General features: G+C 35.8%; 1 protein-coding gene across 5 annotated transcripts in view; it reads left to right on the forward strand.

Moving 5' to 3' along the window:
* The first annotated feature begins 302 nt into the window (after positions 1-302).
* LOC131168225 (uncharacterized) overlaps positions 303-21,044 on the forward strand; it is a 39,669-nt gene continuing 18,927 nt past the window's right edge. The window contains exons 1-3 of one of the 5 annotated variants that reach the window (XR_009140256.1): positions 303-1,443; positions 4,669-4,832; positions 5,402-5,597. Coding sequence is in view for 4 of the 5 variants with exons in the window: in XM_058127519.1 (XP_057983502.1) it covers positions 444-1,442 (999 nt within the window). In the remaining variant the exon portion in view is untranslated. Of the gene's footprint in view, positions 1,444-3,726; positions 4,111-4,668; positions 4,833-5,310; positions 5,598-21,044 lie in introns of those variants that run through there. The other 4 variants (XM_058127519.1, XM_058127520.1, XM_058127518.1 and 1 more) reach the window with 4 other exon arrangements.

A 21,044-nucleotide genomic window follows, 5' to 3' on the forward strand; every position in this document is an offset into this window, starting at 1 on the left:
TCTCGCGATAGTAAAATTTTGATCCCATTCGCCCATAGAGTAGGCCTAGCAGAACCATGCAAATTTTTATCTCATTTCTATTTATTTGTTTTCCTATTTATTTTTCTACATATTTTATATCAATATATATATTTTAAAGTTAAATGCAAACAATTAAGGTCTGGTTCAACGAAGCACAGCTATTAAAATGACGTCGTTATTTATTGGTTATTTAATTTGGACGGCTTGCCGTATCCCAAACGACGTCGTTCTAGCTAGTCAAAAAGTCATTTATGAACGCCGTACAACCCCGAAGAGATTAGCAGCCGTCTCTGACCTTTCCTTCCTACCAGCATGACGAAACCAGGAATTTGGCCAGACTGAGCAACGCCAATTCTCCTCCTCCGTGTCTCCACAAGCAGAGATTGTCTAACGAGAGAAGAGAGATTGCAGAGAAATCAATAATGGGGCTCTTCAGCTACACCTTGGCCGGAGGAGGGTTCGTGCTCATCGGAGCCTGGGAAGCCTTCATGTGCGCCTCGAAAACACTTTCATCATCGCCTTCTTCCCCTTCTTCACCCCTCAATCATATCAATGCAACACCACCGCCGTCGTCCGCTAGAACCGTAAAGAAGCCGCTGTCCTCGTCTGTAAGCTTAATCGCCGTAGCCCTTTTATCTTTTTTCTTCATCTTGAACTCTCTGGTCTCATTAATCGACGCTTTCAACTCGAGCGATCGAGTTGGGTCTGTTCTCCAATTAGGGCTAATCTCAGTTGCTTCGCTGTTTCTTTTCTACGCTATTCTAGGTCTCTTGATAAACCTCACGGATTCGTTTATTTTACCCACTTCAATTCTTACCTTGATCTGTCTCTTTGCTTTCGTAGAAGAGTTTTTATTGTTTTACCTTCAAAGGAAGGACCCAAGTGGAATTGAGAATCGATATTTTGATCTCCTGCTTGTGCCCATCATGGTTTGTGTTTGCTCTAGCATTCTGGAACTGAAATTACCTAAATCTAATTTTCCGAGATTAGCGCGCGGGGTTGGTTTAATTTCGCAAGGAACGTGGTTTATGCAAATGGGTATTTCCTTTTTTACTGATTTGATGGTTCATGGATGTTCTTTGCACGAAAAGAGTAGAGGGAATTACACGATAAGGTGTAAGGGTCATCCGGAGTATCATCGAGGAAGGGCTATCGCAACGCTTCAGTTTAATTGCCATCTTGCTTTTCTCGTGGCTTTAATTGTGGGCGTGTACTCGATCATCGGTCGTAAAGATGGGGGCCGTATTGAATTCATGCAGTATAGGCCCCTCGGGGCAGAAATGCAACAGATGGATCATCAGTCTCAGTTTACTTTGGATTCTGATGATGATGAAATTAGAGAAGAAGCAAGTGTGGTGAAGCAGAAGGAAGCTGTAATAGTTTCTGAAGTGGTGGTGAACGGTTATGGCTCTCATCAATGAGGTATTTTCTAGGTTTTCCTTGATGAATGTGCATTCAATCAATTCTTTTATTATGTGGTTATTACAGAGGAACCTGAGTCACTTTGTAGAAATGAAATGATATAAGTTCTTTGCTAGTTTTTGGTAGGTCAAAATAATGTTATCTAATGTGTAGAGCAGTTTGTTTTATCGTGCTTCTTTTGACTTGGCATATGCCGTATTGTGTACAACTTTTCAAGATAGGTGGTGATATACTGTGGTTGATTGTGAATCATGTGTCTCAACAAGGTTAGATTTCTTTTGGCCTTATTACCTGAAGTATTGAAGGTCAACATGGACTTCTAGTTTAAGCAATGGGTCGAATGCAGCTAAATTAGGTTATGCATGGGGTGTTTACATGCCCCATGTAAAATCTATAAGTGCATTTGTTTTACATAAAGCTGCTTTGTTGGAAAAACCAATATTTGGTAATGATATATCGAGATACCACTTAATCACTTGTAATGAAATCTTTTATTCAAATGATAAATTACTGCTAATTGAATTTAACAAAAAATGATATACGAGTAAATGATACCACAGTCAAAAGGGGTTTTCTTCATATTTTATGTGAAGTACCGTACATTGATTCAACTTCCATGGGCATCCTAGTGCCGCCTTGCCCCCAAAATATTCTTGTGGCTTTCAGTGAGATACTCTTAGAGTCTCAGTTGATTAGTTTCCTATAATTCAGCAAGATTGTTAGAATCGGGATCATACATAGGATTGTTGGGAGGGTTTGTAGGATTGGATCATGGATCGTAAGATTCTACTTACAATGTAAAATAAATTGAAATTTAATATATTTGGAAATTTATGACAACTCTCAATAAAATAATCCTCAAAACTTTGTAGTAATCTTAAGAAATTCAAACAAATTTCAGGAATGTAGCTAGCTTGCTAGCTAGCACCTAGCTGATTTTTCCTTAATCAATTTTGAACCTAAAAAAAAAGCCTAAATAGCCTGAACTACAAAGTGCTCTACAAAGGGCGGACTGTTGCTAGCTTATTTATTTAATAATTATGATTAAAAAGAAAAGCAAAAAGAATGAAGAGAAGAAGGAAGAAGAAATTGCTAATCTTAATTCAATGAATTGATGTAAATTTTTTAGTCTCTGCTGTTTTGTCATTAGACAATAAGAAGGAGAAGAAGGAAAAAAATAAAGGAAAAAGAACTTTATGTTAGTCGCAAAGAAAAGAAAAGGAAAAATAAAGCTGTATGCTCTTTGCTTTGGGAAAGAAAGATAAGTCTTTGGCTTGTCAATAATAAGAGGGGAAAAATTAGAGAAAGAAAGTAAAAAGAACTACAAAATAACACATAATTGCTACAAGCCTGCAACTTTAAGCTCTTAGCCTAATTGTGCAACTCGTTATTTGTTGAAGCTCTCAGCTGATCTTTAAAGCTCTCAGCTGACCTCTACTGTTGTTGGAAGAAGGAATAGTCCAAGCCTACTGATAGACAACCTAAGATATATCTATCAAGAACTCTTAAGCTCGCAGAGCGCTTTCAATTTTGAAGGAAGAGAGTTTTCAAGAGATGCTCAGCTGCTCTCTTGACTTGGATTGAACAAATCCCAGAACATGTTTGTTATGTTGCCCTAATTTGATGCATTTGGCTAACTAGACCAAATTTTGTGTCTATTGAAAAAGTAATGTGTTTGGGCCAATACAAATATATTTTGGGCCTTTTTCGTAAAATCCTAAATAAGAAAAATCCATATTCCATTGCAGAAGCAGGATCGGTAGATTGCAAGTCAGATCGAGATCCTAAGATCCTAAGGTTCCAAATTAAGATCCTTTGGGATCCTATTTTATTAAGATACTACTTAAGGTCTGGATCAATTAGGCAAGTTTGGATCATAGGATCGTAGAATTGCGTTCTGGATCAGGATTTTGATAACCATGGAACTTAGTGGCAACTAGATCTGTGTGAGTTCATTGATTGTAGGAGGCTTGCCGTATGAGGTAGTCATATAAGCCAAATGACTTGTTAACTTCTCATTTCATTGCAAATACGCATTTCATGAAGCCATATCAATGAAACCTTTCATGTTCCAATTTAAGTAGGCTAAAGAGATCATGTGTTAGTAGAGATGGGAGAGAACATTTTAAGTTTTAATATTTTCAAAATTCTTATTTCTGTATAATTTTTCAAGAGGATGTCTCAATTTCATATCAATGATTCTGGCTGAAGTGATGGACCTTTCCAAATCAAGCAAACAATAATTGGAATCTAAAAATTGTTCACTTTCTTTGACTCTAACAGGTTGTTAGACATGCTTTCAATTCCTCTAAGGAGTCTCTACCAGTCACGAGGAAGGAAAAATCTGTCCACAACCATGTCATTTCATGTGCATTTTGGATGTTGTAAGAGCGTAGTGCTAACATAAGTGAAAATGATGAAATCAAGAAGTTAAAGTGCCACTTAATCCTTTTATTATTGCCCAGGACTAGGATTGTATTTATTATGCCACCTATTGTAGATGAACCTTTAAAATTGAGCATCCAATGTGCTGAGCAAAGTCATTGTCTCATTGACTTGAGGACTAGAAACCAAGATTGTCCCAGAAGGGGCATTCGCAATAAAGCTCTGTGAAGAAAACATAATTACTTTAAAAGCATGAATGCAATGTACGGGTGTGTTATAGAATAGTTTGCTTGTATTAGCATTTCATGGTCTTAAACCTTGCAACTGAAGGGAGCAAGCCATGTCTACTTTTTAGGTGTATTTAAATTGTCTAGTGATGACGCTTAAGTCCCTTTTAATTTTCTAATGATACAATTTTTTTAATAAGGATGATGCTACCAAGCTTCAGAAAGTGCTTTGTTGTGGAAAGTTTTTGAGATTGCTTCAGGCTTAAAACTAATATTTTCTAGAAGTGGTATTGTTGGAGTCAATTTTTGGTGCTTAAAAATTAATATTTATAAAGATGATGCTGTTGGAATCAATTTTGTTTCTAGGGTGGGCAGGTGGTTGTAGAATGTTGGAGTGAGGTGTGACCTTTTTTCATAGCTATTGTTTTAGAGGGTAATCGTAGGTATCCCTCCTTTTGAGAGTTATTAAGAGAGTATATTAGTGCCCATAGCGATGGAAAAGAGCCTATATCTTTTAGAGGGCTGTATTACACTTGTTCTTTGCTTCTCTTGTATTCATGGTTATTTGTTGTCCTCATTTAAGTTTTCTGTATATTTGTTGTTGTCATTTAAGGTTTCTGTAGCTGTGGCATAGAAATTCAGCAGTTGATGAGAGATTTCTTTTGTTGGGCAAGAGTGAGGAAAAGAGAGATCATTTGGTTAGAAAGAGTTGGTTCGAAGGCCTAAACGAGAGGGGTATTGGGCCTTGGTAATTTTGCATCTACAAACATTTCTCTGGTAAGTTTATTTTTTGAAAAATTTTCCAGTTTGTGGAGATTTTATATAGAGTTGAATTCTTTGTGTTACATGGTTATTACTTGTTAGTAGCTAGTATGTATTTCAACATCATGAGTGGGGTGTGTCATAGGAGCTATCCATTCTACCCATGCGAGTCCTTGAAAATTCATTATCAGGTTTTCCATTTATTCCTCCCTCACTTCTTACAAGATTGGGAATGCTCCTTTGTCTGCATCTTTCCCTTATCCTCATAGGCTTGTCTATCTTCATGATACTCCAGCGTCTTCTTATTACTCATTGTTGGGGGATCTATTAATGGAGGGACATTGATGAGCTTACTTTTTCAGTTGAGGCTATGGCATCTTTTGTTTCTCACTCCCAGTTTGATGTTAGGACTTGGAGAATAAAAACTTCTAATTGCTTCTCTTGTAACTCCTTTTTATTGCATTCATTGAAAGCATATGTTTCCTTTGTACAGTGTGATTTGGAAAGCTGAAGTTCTGTCATGGGTAAAGCCCTTCACCTGGACTTTGGTTTTTGACAAAGTTAATACCAATGACCTATTGCAGGTGATGAAGCCGCCTTAATCAGGTCCAAATAATTTTGTTGTGCAAGTCCTCAGTGGAGACTAATGCTTCCCTCTTTTGTCATTGTTCGATTGTGAGGTTGTTGGTTAAACTGGTTGATTTTTCTGCTGGTGAGAGACTTGTGATTTTTTAAGGTTTGAATCTTCAATAAAATAAGAAAGAAAAATTTTTGTGGTGAGTGGCAGAGTAAACGTTTTGATGTGGTTTTATTTTTATTCTTTTTGGGGCGCCTGGGGGGTGTGTGAGGAAGGTGTTTCTAGGCATAGGTATATATGTGCAGCTGAAATGGGATTACCTAAATATTTTTGCAACTTCGGAGGAACCATAATGATAAAATATACAGGGAGAAATTAACTTTTAGTATAAACATAAGGGACGGGTGGAAGATGGGGTGGCCATTGCCTCTTTAGCATCCCTCTAGCTCCACCATTGTTTGTCGTGTGCTTCTCTTTTTTGGGTGTATTTCTTTGAATGACTTGCTGGGAGATTGGAGGAATAGCTTATTGTAATTGTCCTCCTTGTATTCTTTTTCTCTCTTGTCATATATCTTCTTTTTCTACTTATAATAAAACCTTTAATGTCCCTTCCACTAGTAATATTTTAATGCCATGTCCTCATTCATTGGGTGATTTGGTAAGTATTCTTTGCTTGTGCACTTGTTGTAAAAAGAAGTAATCTTCTCTTTTGTTAATTATGTGTGCATTGGTTCTTAACAAACTTGTGACTAAAACGATGAGGGTCTGTTCAGTGGCTTTAAGGTGGGAAGAATGAGGAAGAGATATTTGTTTTTCCCACTTACTTTTTGTGAAAGACACCATTTTTGTTTGTCAGATGTTTGGGAAATATTCTGAGCCCGGGGGAAAAAAAAATCTTAATTTAAGTTGTATCTTGTTTTGTTTGGAAGCTGTTTGAGGCTGAACTTTGTTAAAGCTTTTTGATACCACTGGGGAAGGATTAATGGAGGGTTTTTGGCTAGCGTCCTAGGTTGCACTATTCATTTCTCTTATATGGGTCTCCTTGTGGAGTCAATTTCAAGGGTGAGAACATGTGAGAGCCTATTATGACTAAATGGAGAGCATCTACAAGCCAATTGCGACTAAATTCAAAATGAAGCTTGTTCAGCAGAAGAAAGTACTCCTCTCTCTTTCCTAGTCTTTTGTTTATGACACAGGTTGAAAAATGTGCAAAGAAGATAGAGGGCTTTTCCGAGTTAGTTTGGACTTTGGGGTAGAATTGTCTTTCTTGCCCCACTCTGTCTTCATTAAGTGGTGTTGTAGGAGTGAGATTGGTGGTTGCAAAGAGTGGCAGGTGTTGCTGCATAGTTGTGCTTTACTTTTCTTTTTTCTTTTTGTGTTTATATCTGGCCGAGGAGGACATCTTTCCTTGCACTCTCTTTCTTCCTTTAGTATGATTCTTTATTTATCCAAGGTTCTTATGGGTGGTAATACAAGTGAGAATCTCATGTGGTTAAAGGATTGGTGAAGCAGCCTATGGAGTCGGGCTGGTTGAGTAAATTCGATTCTGAATATAGGGCAAGGTTGCGTTTGGGATTTGGAAAATGAATTTTATGGCTTAGGTTTATATTGTGTGAATTTAAACAAAACTCGTTACAATTATACAAGTATGTTAGTTAGGAATGGGATGGAATCGAATTTTCTTCATGCTCTCCATTCAACTATTTGTTCCATTCTATTTTATTCCTTAGGCAAGGCAGATTATGGTGGAACAAAACAATCTACGGGGGAGAACATGTTGAGGCGAAGTTTGTTTCGTATCTTATGTAGTTGATGGATGGTTGAAAGAAAGAGGTGGGCAACCATATGGTGCAAGTGTTTGGAGATGTATTTGAGTAGTGCGGAATGAGGGTTTTTTTTTTTTGTGTGTAGTTTGGGCAACTAATAGGGAGATGGTTTCTTTGTGGCATGACAAGCAGTATATAGAATCCTTCTAGAAAAACCAATTTATGGATCTTTTTTCTCTGGCCAGGGAGGGTGATGCTGTGTTCAGAGTGTTCTCATGAGTTTTGTGATGCAAGCTTAGGATTGTAAGATGAAATTTTCTAAAAAATTTATGAGCTACTGTACACAGTTAAATGGTTCAGTGACAGACAGAGGGTGTGGTTAGATGGGGCTGAAGCCTTGAACTTATCAGGATTCTTTGATGTTAAATCTTACTAACTTCCCATGGAGTGGTATTTGGAATACTTGCCCAACTACAGAAAGGCAAGGGCTTGTTTAATTTAGATGTGGATGACAATTATCTTTTTTCATTTTCAGAAATCATAATTACAAAATGATACATTGAAAAGACCAGTTCCATTCTATTTCATTTCATTCTCACATGTATTTGTTAGTGAACAAACAGTGTTAGTGCGAAGAAGTGGCAGAGACGGTGAAACCGTCATCGTTTGCATTGCATGGCATTCAGACTAAAAGATTGTAGGCTTTGTTCTTCTTTGGGTTGTTACTGGTCAATCAAAGAGGGGTCGTGGGCCCTGAACAGATGCAAAGACTGGCGTAGAGAAGAGAAGACTACACCCCTGTTTTTGGACCCTAGTCAATGAAATAGAAGAGCATTGAGACGCCAGAGCCTTGAGGTAGGGCTGGGCATTGGGCTGAATCGAACTATATCAGTGAAAAATACAAAGAAAGTCAAGGCTATGAATGTAGCCAATACCATATGACGAGGACAGGCTAAACTAATAACAACAATAGTACATATAATAATATAAAGGTATAAAGGTTATGGGCTCACAACTATAAATGCGTATATAACAATGACAACAAAAATATACATATTATAAGCATATGATATGTTCATACTGTGATAATAAATAACAAGAATAATAATCATATGAGTAGAAATGGCAATTTTGGGTGAGAGGGTGATTGGAATGGGCAAAAGACCTTATTTTAGTCCTTCCACTATATATTCTTTAAGACATCAAAGCGCTTAAAACGACATTGTTCTAGTTACCACGACGGTCTGTGGGTGCATGCCACATGCTCATTTTTATTTTTTTGAAGAAATAATTTATTTTGATTTTTAAAAAAAATTTAAAAATTAAAAAAAAATTCTTGGAAATCTTAAAAAAATTGACAATAACAAATTCTAAAGAGGGGCATTTTTCGATTTTTGTGTAATATTCCCTAAACCTCCGCTGACTATTCTGTACCATCCCCAATCATCCTAAATTTTCATATATGGGTAAAAAAATATAGATAAAGATTATGAAATGACAAAAAAGAGATGAAGGAGAGAGAGGATTAGGGATTAGGGATTCAAATTGTCACCTCAACTTGTGATATAAGGTTCATGGTTAGTCGAAACAAAAATTAGTGTTAAAAGCATGTCACTAACAAAAAAGATCATGAGGACTCGAGGCTAGGATAAGATCTAGCATCCATTGTCAGATAAACATCAACAAGGAGCAACGCACAAAAGAAGAGGCAATAGAGATGCCCATTACCACAAATCCATTTACAATGTTTAAAGGGCTAAAAGCCCATAAATAGAAAAATAAGAAAAAGAAAAAGAAAACATCCATATTATCTTCTTAAGCACCATCCTCCATCTCCACATTGAAAGGATTCAAATTGTCAATGTCAACTAAGGTAAAACTAGCTTCTTACTGCATCTTTGAGCTGCAAAGATTGAAGCCATTAACCCTAGAAGTGTTCTTTGTGTTTATTTTTCTCTTTTTGTTATTGCTCGGAAACTTGAAACTTAAACAGTTGTTTGGTCTTGACCATCTTTAATATCTTCACTTTTGCTTCAACTTTAAGTTGAGCAAGCTTTTCTTCATAATTTTAGCATAAAATTCGTTTTTATAATGCACTTCCTCCATATCCACCTTAGTCACGATGGTCAACTGGATAGTCCTCTAGGAAGACTCTTCAACCTTCCTCTTCGTTTTGGGGATCCTTACGAAGTGGACAACTTGGTCCTTAAAGATTGACCTTTTAATTGAAACTACTTGCCAAATATCAATAGCCAAAAGACAAACAAGAAGTTGGACAATTTAATATAACAATCAAGCAATAGAGATGACTAAAAGGACAACTTTTATGCACTTGGGATGAGATGTGGGAGAGATAAGGGGTAGAAACCCTTTTGTAGATATAAATATGTCCTAATTATGGAAGGAGGAAGCCTCTGAAGGAGGAAGGCTCCTGACTCGTTCTGAGTTGTGCTTCCAAGTGCAGAAGTGTCAAGTTGTATTAAGGATGAGTCCAGGATCGTATTCCACAGGGACCACTGAGTATCAAAGTATTTATGCAAGTTTAGTGAAATCCTGTTGCTGAAAAATGGGGTTTGAAAATCTTTTTGGTCTTTTACGATTTTGAAAATAGTAAACAAAGTGAGAGAAGCTTGAGTAAACTATCAAAATGAAACTGCCAAAAATGTAAATCTAATAACGCAACCGAAACTAAACAATTTTACCAAACACTCGGGTTACGGGTTCAACGTCTGTTTGCTTCCACCGTTTACTAATTTCCTAGGCCTTACTCCTCTTCTTGTTAATCCAATCAAGGCATTAATAAGATGAAATTTTATCACTAAAGATCGAGTAAATTGGTCACATCCAAACGGAAGAAAATAAAAAACTCTCATTAAGCATTAACCGAATTTTATATAAAATTTAGTTGATTAAAATCTTAGATTAAATCAAGGTTTTGATGTGCCTATCGTCAACAACAAAACAAGAAATAAGAGCCAGTGATTAATCAACGATGCCGTCAATTTTCGGTTCTAACCAAATAAAAGGTTAGCAATAATATTTTAGGGAAACTAATAAACCATGGAAAGCAAACGACTTTGACCCACAACCCGAGTTGCCGAACTTAGCCACTCATGCTAACAATACACACTTTTCGGGTTAAATTAATTCCATGGTGGCTCATTGCATCAATAAAACGAAAGACATCAAAATAAAACAAACCTAACACTTAAAGATACCGAAACATGAGAAAAATACGAACTTTAATCGAACCAATCCTAACTAACCCAAGCTTCGTTTAATTAAATACATAAGTTAAATAAAATTAAATACTAAAGAGAAACTACACTTAAATGAGCATCTAAATAAATAATAAATAAATAAATAAAACAGAATAAGGGAACCAAGTCTTTAATAAAATTTCAATGGTTTAAAAAGAAATAACATTTAACATAAAATAAAAAGAAGGAAGAAGAAAGAGATAAGAGGAGAGGGAGAGAGAGAGAGAGAGAGAGATCCATGGAGCTGTGGAGGCTGGTCGTGAGTTGTGGACTGCTGCAGAGGCTCGGGTTGCTGTGTGGAGCTGCTCGGATGGCTGCAATAGGGCTTGCCGAGAAGCTGCTGTGTGTGGCTCTCGGGCTGGTGCTGTGCTGGAGTCATTGGAATAGGAGTTGCAGCAGAGGGGTTGCAGAGGGGAGGCTGTGGAGGTGCTGGGCTTAGGGAAAGAAAAATAAAAATAGAAACAGAGAGAGAGAGAGGATGAGAATAAAGCAAGGTAAAGAGAAGGAGAAGAAGAAGAAGAAGAAGAAGAGATGAAGAAGGGGAAGAAGGAGAGCAGCCCGCAGGGCTGTCTAGGAAAGAAGGGAGAGAAGAAGAAGAATTTAAAAGAGATTGGGGGAAGCCCTAGACCTGGTTTAGCCAACCCGACCCGACAACTTGATCCGAGCCGGCCTGCATGGCCGGGTCACATTTTTGCTCTCTGTTCACTGCAATATTTGACACTTCTGAAGCCAGTTTCTCACAAAACTCAAAACACGAAAGTTGTATATAATTCTTTCTTCTTTCTCCAGAAATTTGAATCGCCTCGATCGGAGTTCGGACGGAAAAGTTATGCATGAAATACGAACAGGTGTCAGTTTTGGTTCCCGGGACTTTTCCTGCGATAAAAAGAATTATCAAAAACTCGTAAATTGCATAATAAAACTCAAGAATGATAATTTTGACACTTTATTAAAATATTGGAGAAATTTGGACACTTAATTAAAAATATAAGTCGTAAAGACCAGATCAAAGTACCTAATTACGCAGTTTTGACGCATAATCAGCTCCAAAGGAGGTACATGGATGCCATTAGCCTAGGCTTAAAGGGATGCTAGATCTTTTTGTTTTGGCATTCATGATTGGACCCTCAACCCGTTCTTCACCTTTTTTGGGGACAAAAGGTCCTTTGCCATTCAGGGTCTCTCCTTGAGCCTCAAAGCCCTTTTTAATCTTCACCACCACATTCTAAGCAATTGATTGCCTAACAACTTTCTTCTTCTTTGGTGGGAGATAACTTTGGAAGGGGTACAATACATGCAAGATTAGAAAGAAATGAGTATTTCGCACCAAAGAGTAAAAGCAAAACTCACTAAAATGATTAAAAATGGCAAAGCCTTCCCTTACTCTTGCTAGGCTAAGGCCAACTCTACATCAAATCTCTCACTAGCTCCTTATTAGCCCCTCACCACAAAAGGTAACATGTATTTCCTTTTCCACTTATGGATTGGGAGATTGTTAATTTAAGTGTAATCCCAAGAAAGGAGGGGGGGGGGGGTGAATTGGGTATTTTTAAAACCTTTTAAAATATGTACCACTTAATCCCTATTTCTATATTTAACAAATTAATTGCAGGGGTTTGGGGCTGATTTAAATTATTATATTAATTAATGTTTTTCCAATTAATTATCAAGTGCGTGTGGGTTTATTCAAACATACACACATGAAAAACGAATAATGAAATGCAGTGCGGAAAATAAAAGGAGTAAAGGAAGAGAGAAGGCAAACACAATTTTTACGAGGTTCAGCCGACTCAGCCTATGTGCTCACCTTGAGCAACCCACTCAAGGATTCCACTAAATCCCTGCTCCTTTAACCGAGACGGAGCTTCCCTTACATCCGCTGCTTACAAGAGGCACAACTTCCTCCTTACCCGGTTCATAACCCGAACCGTGATTACAATATGTAATATCAAATCTGAAAAACAACTCAAGATTCGCTTCTAACAAAGTTAGTGAGTACAATTGAAACCTAACACATATCCATATGATGAAACTTGAAGTTCAGTATGTATGTAACGATACAATCGTTATATGAATGATATGCTTCAACCAATTTCCCTTTTATCAAATCTCCCAAGTAATAATGTAAGTAATAGTGTTGGAGAAAAATTAGGGTTTTAGTTCAACTTGCTAAATGCACAAATATCAAATATGAACTTATCAAAAGCTTTGTCTTAAATATTATGACGATCAAAATCAATAAGCTTTCTTCCAAATATTCAACCACAATATGATCTTTGTAATATGCAAATATATATATATATATGATATGATTTCCAAAGATCAAAAACCTAATATAAGATTTTTTAGAAAATATCCCTCAATAATATATATAGTTATAAACACTAAGAATATTTAATCAAGTGTTTTGTGATATAAAAAATATCGAGTCTTTAACTGAATACACACTTGAATCAAAACCGTTTAACCAATGGCGAAAAACTTTTATCAAGTAATGATCTTATCAAAACAATTTATATGTAAGCACACTCAAGATCAATCACTTAACTTATATTCAATAATGGATTTTGAGATGAATAGTTCTTTGAAAAATAAATATCAACAAGCAAATCAGTTTAAATGAAAAACTCTATGAGAGTAAATATTAACACTTAGATCGATTTACCAAACCTCAATACCAAAATGATTGCACAACAATCGATAGAATGACTTTTGAAGATCAAGATATCTTTAGCTCAGATTTGATGTATAAACTTTGAAATCCTAAGCAAAAGTTTCAGCACTGTGTTTCCCAAAGTTATGCTAATCTTACAATATGCTCAATCATATGCCAAAGGTTCGTTCTCTTTTCACTTCTTGTTTTTCTTCTTCTTGTTGTTGTTCTTGTGGGGCACTAGGGTTTAGATGTTGATTATATAGATATCTCTGCCCTTAGAATGAATCTTAACCATTGGATCAAAAAATAACTCATTAAAAATTAAAATTTTAAACTTTCCCGCAGGTTTAGACGACTGAGGGTTAAGGCTCAAACGACTAAAGTTCCTTAGAGTTTCAAAAAAATTAACCTGGACACAGGGTCATATGACTGAGGTTAGGGTTCAGTCTTCTGAAGTGTCGGGTTTAGACGATTGAAGTCTGAGTTCAGTCTTCTGATGTGCTTCTGTCAGGTTCTGTGTTTCACCAATAATTCTTCAGACGACTGAACTTAATCTTGGTCTTCTGAAGAAATTCTTCAGACGATTGAGCTTAACTTCGGTCTTCTGAAGATGAATCTTCAGACGACTGAACGTGGAGTTCGGTCTTCTGAACTAACCAATTTTTGGATTTTCCTTCTTAGTTTGAAAAATTTGCTTTTGCACTCTTTCTTTGCTTTTTTATAAAATATTTTTCGGGGTTTTAAAAATATCTCTAAATCCATAAATATCCCTTAAAAATGTTCATGAGATGCATGAGTCCTAAGGTTAGTCTAGGGTATATGTTGAGGCTCAAATTAAATTATATAAAATATGTAAATACATTCAGTTCTAAATACCCATTCCTATGATGATCTTGAACTTGCCGCTTGCATCTTCGTTCTTCAACTCTTTCAGTTCCATGGATTTTTCCAAGATATATATATGTTAGTCTTCATGGCTTGCATGACTTTCTATCCTTCCGTGCATGCTAAATGTTGTTCTTGTTCACAATTTCAATGCACAGATCAAATACTAAGTGATTTTTCATTATCAAAACTGGATTGGACTCATAAAGTCAACAATCTTCTCCTTTTTGATGATGACAAATACACGAACAAAAATGTAGAATGAGTTACGCCTGACAAGGCTACCCCTCAAATAATGCATCAAATGTTCAGCAAGTCAAATATGCTCATGCCAAATGAAATATGTTCATGCTCATACACAATTAGTTTTGCCAACATTTTTGCCCATTTTTGCTATCGCCTGATTCTTCTCCCCCTTTTGACATCAACAAAAAAGTGTATAATAATAATACATGAGTGGACGTAACCTTATGTTCTTCTCCCCTTTTTTAAATCTTAAATTTTTAACCTTATTCAACCATCAGATTTTAAAGATTGTACTCTGAAATGTGTCTTTCTGTATTAATTCAATTTACTTCTCCCCCTTGCTAATGCAGAAAGCTGTGTTATTAAATGTAAATTGCAATGTGAACATACAAAGTGTGTCAAATTTCATATATCACTAAGGTTCAAAGATTACATGATGATGAACATATGTAAGTCAATGTGCTCTTATCATGACGTGAACAAATATGATGCCGAATGAGAACAAATGAGCTGAATATGAAATTTTTGTCAATTGTGAATCTTAAGTGATGTTGCTCCCCCCGAATTGTATCATCTAATATAATTCTAGGAAACCTCTCGACTATGCATCAGGCCTAATTCACGCCTAATTTGGATAAACCTATCCTCCGCAAGTGGTTTCGTGAATATGTCTGCCCATTGTTCATCTGTGTATACAAACTCAAGTGTTACATCTCTTTTCTGCACATGATCACGAAGAAAATGATGTCTTATTTCTATATGTTTAGTTCATGAATGTAATATAAGATTCTTTGAAATGTTTATTGCACTCGTATTGTCGCATCTTATAGGTATTGTGTCATAAATTAGTCCAAAATCTGTCAGTTGTTGCTTCATGTATAGTGTTTGAGCACAACAATTTCCTACCGCTACGTATTCTTCCTCAGCTGTGGAAAGAGCTACTGAATTTTGCTTCTTTGAAAACCAAGAGACTAACGAATGCCCTAAGAAATGACATGTACCACTCGTGCTCTTCCTATCCATTTTGCTACCAGCAAAATTGACATCTGAATAGTTGATAATCTCAAAAGATGTATAATTAGGATACCATAATTCAAGTTCCACTGTTCCTATCAGGTATCTAAGTATTCGTTTTACAACTAACAAATGTGACTCTTTTGGTGCAGCCTGAAATTTTGCGCACAAACATACGCTAAATATTATGTTAGGTCGGCTGGCAGTCAGATATAGTAAGCTATCGGTCATTCCACGATAGAGCTTGAGATCTACTGCTATACCTTGTTTATCTTTGTTTAATTTCAAAGAAGAGCTTATAGGTGTTCCTAGTATTTTTCCGTCTTCCATGTTAAACTTTTTGAGCAGATCTCTAATATACTTCGATTGATTTATAAAAATTCCATGTTTCACTTGTTTGATTTGAAGTCCTAGGAAGAAATTTAGTTCACCCATCATGCTCATCTCAAATTCATTTTGTATAGTGTTAGCAAACTCATTGCATAAATCTTCATTTGTAGCTCCAAATATAATGTCATCTACGTATACTTGAACTAGGAGCATGTCATCTTTCTTAGACTTGATGAAAAGTGTTGTGTCTATCCTTCCTCTGATAAATCCATTGTCTAATAGAAAGCCGCTTAATCTCTCATACCAAACTCTAGGAGCTTGCTTTAAATCGTATAAGACTTTTGTTAGTCTGTAAATGTGATCTGGATTTTTATGATTTTCAAAGCTTGAGGGTTGTTCTACATATACCTCTTCACTTATGTAGTCATTTAAAAATGCACTTTTGACATCCATTTGGTATAGCTTGAAATCCTTAAAAGCTGCATATGTTAAAAGCATTCGAATGGCTTCCATTCTAGTTACAGGTGCAAAGGTTTCTTCAAAATCTTTCCTTCTTCCTGGTTATATCCCTGAGCTACTAGTCTTGCCTTATTTCTCACAAAAATTCCATGTTCATCTTTCTTGTTCTTATATATCTATTTTGTTCCAATAATTGTCTTATCCTCAGGTTTAGGAACTAATATCCATACTTTATTTCTCTCAAACTGGTTTAACTTATCTTGCATGGATAGCACCCACGATTCATCCTTAATTGCTTCACTCACATTCTTAGGTTCTTCTTCCCATTAAAACCAAGACCTTCATTCTCTAGGGAATTTCTTTGAGCTCTTAGGAGTTTTTCAAAATTATTTTGACCTTCAGTAAATTTACATATAATCTTAGATTTATCTTTCAAATTCTTTTCTAACTCCTCATTTTTTAAATCCTTGTCTTTCATGAGCGATGCATGAGATTCATTTTGACGTTCAACTAACTTTGAAAATTCTTTCAATTTTAATTTCAAACTAGAGTTTTTCTTATTCATTTTTTCAAGCATTTTAAGGGTGTACAAATATTCCTGATGTAATTCATCATACGAAAGCATGCTATTTTCATTTTCTAAATCACTTGAATAGTAAGATGAAGTAGAACAAAAAAATTGTACCTCGTGGTCATCATGTGGCATCAGACATAGATTCACCATCTCGTCATCATTGGATTTTGATTCTGAACTACTGATGTTGTGCATGTACCAACCCACTTTTAGAGCCTTCTTCTTCTTCTTAGACCCTTTCTTCAGTTTGGGACAATCCAGCTTGATGTGTCCGAATTCTCTACAATTATAACACATGAGAGGATCATCTTTTTGCTTCCTTTTGCATGAATCTCCCTTTTCTGCTTTTGAGCCATTGAATTTTCTAATGTATTTCTTGTTCTTTCTCATGAACTCTCCAAATCTCTTGGTGATGAGTTCTATGTTGTCATCCGATTCTGAATCACTTTCCTCACTGGAGCAATGAGATGATGCTTTAAGTGCTGTGACTTTCTTTGCTTTGCTTTGCTCATTTTTCCTCTCATTTTTTGCAAGCTCATAGGTGATGAGTGATCCAATTAGTTCGTCAATCGACATCTTCTTGAGATTTCTCCCTTCTGCTATTGCAGTAGCTTTAGCTTCCTAAACTGGAGGTAGTCCCCTGAGTATTTTCCTGATCAACTCATAAGTAATGTAAGATTTTCCAAGCGCATTTAAAGAATTTGTGATGTGTGTGAATCTAGTGCACATGGATTGAATAGATTCATCAACAGTAATTTTAAATGCTTCATACTCACTAGTGAGCATATCTATCCTACTATCTTTTACTTCCTTAGTACCTTCATATGTAACTTCTAGTTTTTCCCAAATCTCTTTAGCAGTGTTATATGCCATTACCCTATTAAACTCATTTACATTTAGTCACAGAATAACAGATTCATTGCAGTAGCATTTATTTGCACAGATTTCCAGTCCTCTTTAGTATACTCATCTTTAGTTTTGGGTACATTAACCTTATCAACTACTTTCATAGGGACATGGTTTCCCTTGGAAACAATTTTCCACACTTTCCAATCCACATTTAGAAGATATATATTCATCCTTCTTTTCAGTAGGTGTAATTTACACCGCAGAAAATAGGTGGTCTAGTGGACGAGTGTCCCTCACCGAATGGAGTTACACCGATGTGTGCCATGTGATCTTTTTACAAATGAACAATTAAGTCTATGTAAACCCTCTCTGAGACCAAATGTTAATTTAGGTGTAATCCCAAGAGGGGGAGGGGGTGAATTGGATTTTTTTAAAACCCTTCAGATTATTTACAACTTAATCCCTATTTCTATATTTAACAAATTAATTGTAGGGGTTTGAGGCTGATTTAAATTATTTTATCAATGAATGTTTTCGCAATTAATTATCAAGTGCGTGTGGGGTTATTCAAACATACACACTTGAAAAACGAGTAATGAAATTCAGTGCGGAAAATAAAAGGAGTAAAGGAAGAGAGAAGACAAACACAATTTTTACGAGGTTCAGCCAACCCAGCGTACGTCCTCGCCTTAAGCGGCCCACTCAAGGATTCCACTAAATCCCTGCTCCTTTAACCAGGATGGAGCTTCCCTTACATCCACTACTTACAAGAGGCACAACTTCATCCTCACCCGGTTCACAACCCGAACCGTGATTACAATATGTAATATCAAATCTGCAAAACAACTCAAGATTTGCTTCTAACAAAGTTAGTGAGTACAATTGAAACCTAACACATATCCATATGATGAAACTTGAAGCTCAGTATGTATGTAACGATACAATCGTTATATGAATGATATGCTTCAACCAATTTCCATTTTATCAAATCTCCTAAGTAATGATATAAGTAAAAGTTTTGGAGAAAAAATAGGGTTCTAGTTCAACTTGCTAAATGCACGAATATCAAATATGAACTTATCAAAAGCTTTGTATTAAATATTATAATGATCAAAATCAATAAGCTTTCTTCCAAATATTCAACCACAATATGATCTTTGTAATATGCACACACACACACACGCGCACACACACACACACACACACACACACACACACACACACATATATATACAAAGATCAAAAACCTAATATAAGATTTTTTAGAAAATATCCCTCAATAATATATATAGTTATGAACACTAAGGATATTTAATCAAGTGGTTTTGTCATATAAAAAATATCAAGTCTTTAACTGAATACACACTTGAATCAAAACCGTTTAACCAATGGCGAAAAACTTTTCTCAAGTAATGATCTTATCAAAACAATTTATATGTATGCACACTCAAGATCAATCACTCAACTTATATTCAATAATGGATTTTGAGATGAATAGTTCTTTGAAAAATAAATATCAACAAGAAAATCAGTTTAGTTGAAAAACTCTATGAGAATAAATATTAACACGTAGATCGATTTAGCAAACCTCAATACATACTCGCTAGAATGACTTTTGAAGATCAAGATATCCTTAGCTCAGATTTGATGTATAAACTTTGAAATCCCAAGCAAAAGTTTTAGCAGTGTGTTTCCAAAAGTTGTGCCAATCTTACAATATGCTCAATCGTATGCCAAATGTTCGTTCTCTTTTCACTTCTTGTTTTTCTTCTTCTTGTTATTGTTCTTGTGGGGCACTAGGGTTTAGATGTTGATTATATCGATATTCTTGCCCTTAGAATGAATCTTAACTGTTGGATCAAAAAATAATTTGCATGTTCTCTCATTAAAAATTAAAATTTTAAACTTTCCCATAGGTTCAGATGACTGAGGGTTGACGCTCAAACGACTAAAGTTCCTTAGAGTTTCGAAAAAATTAACCTAGACACAAGGTTAGATGACTGAGGTTAGGGTTCATTCTTCTGAAGTGTCAGGTTCAGACGATTGAAGTCCGAGTTCAGTCTTCTGATGTACTTCTGCGAGGTTCTGTGTTTCACCAATAATTCTTCAGATGACTGAACTTAATCTTCGGTCTTCTAAAGAAATTCTTCAGATGATTGAGCTTAACTTCAATCTTCTGAAGATGAATCTTCAGACGACTGAACGTGGAGTTCGGTCTTCTGAATTGGCCAATTTCTGTATTTTCCTTTTTAGTTTGAAAAATTTGCTTTTGCACTATTTCTTTGCTCTTTTATAAAATATTTTTCGGGATTTTAAAAATATCTCTAAATTCATAAATATCCCCTAAAAATGTTCATAAGATGCATGAGTCCTAAGGTCAGTCTAAGGTATATGTTGAGCCTTAAATTAAATCATATGAAATATGTAAATACATTCAGTTCTAAATACCCATTCCCATGATGATCTTGAACTTGTTGCTTGCATTTTTGTTCTTCAACTCTTTCAGTTCCATGGATTTTGCCAAGATATATATATGTTAGTTTTCATGACTTCCATGACTTTCTATCCTTCCATGCATGCTAAATATTGTTCCTGTTCACAATCTCAATGCACAGATCAAATACCAAGTGATTTGTCATTATCAAAACCGGATTGGACTCATAGAGTTAATAGAGATAACATCTAACTTGAATTTCTCCTTGGGCTTGGCGCAATATTACCACCACCTTTAAAATATTAAATGTTGTGTGAGAGGAAAAAGAAAACCGAGAACTTAAAGTTCAATGGAATATCTTGTTCTACCATTAGAACTATGAGCTCGACAATAGTTTGTCTAGAGTCAATGAGAAGTTAGGAAGAGAAAATTTTGTAGTGATTCAAGATGTCGATTAAAAAAAAGGGGATAGAGAATTTGAATCCATCATAGAATGTTTCTCATATGCACAAATCGTCCTTGTTAGGCTTGCAACAAAATGCCCTTTCAATGGCCTTAAGAAGATGAAGAGTGATGTAATCGTGGATAGGTATGATCAACCTTAAAATGTCCTTAGTAGTGACAATATTAGGCTTGGGGAAGGGCCACGACAACTTTTAATCAAGAGCTCCTTGGAATCAAGAAATGTGTTAGCCTCCAAGAACTAAAGCATGGATCTAGAAGGAGAGAAGAGGAGCCAATGTGCCTCCTTAAAAGCCCACTAGCTGCATGGGACTTGTCTTTGCCTCTTTGCTAGAATGGAGAAAAGGTGAAAAAAGAGGATTCTCTACCATGGTTAGAAAATAAAACAAATAAGAAAATTTCTTAAAAAAAGAGTCTTGAATGGGTGAGGAAAAGGACAAGACATATAAAACCTTGAGAAGACTTGTAAGTAATGACTCCTCCACATAGGATTAGAAACCCACCAATGAAACATTTCTCTAAGGCCTTACACAAGAACCAAAAATGGAAAAGGTACGAAAAACATACATTTATAACAATTGTGAGGACTTGGAACAAAGAGACGAGTGCAGTGACAATAACAAGTTGTGCAAGAGGAGCTTTGGAGAAGGATAGAAAGGCTTTAGTGAAGGAGGTGAAGAAAAAAAAAATGAAAACCATGAACCTTTATTACCCC

This window comes from Malania oleifera, chromosome 11, assembly GCF_029873635.1.
Source record: "Malania oleifera isolate guangnan ecotype guangnan chromosome 11, ASM2987363v1, whole genome shotgun sequence".
NCBI lineage: Eukaryota > Viridiplantae > Streptophyta > Magnoliopsida > Santalales > Ximeniaceae > Malania > Malania oleifera.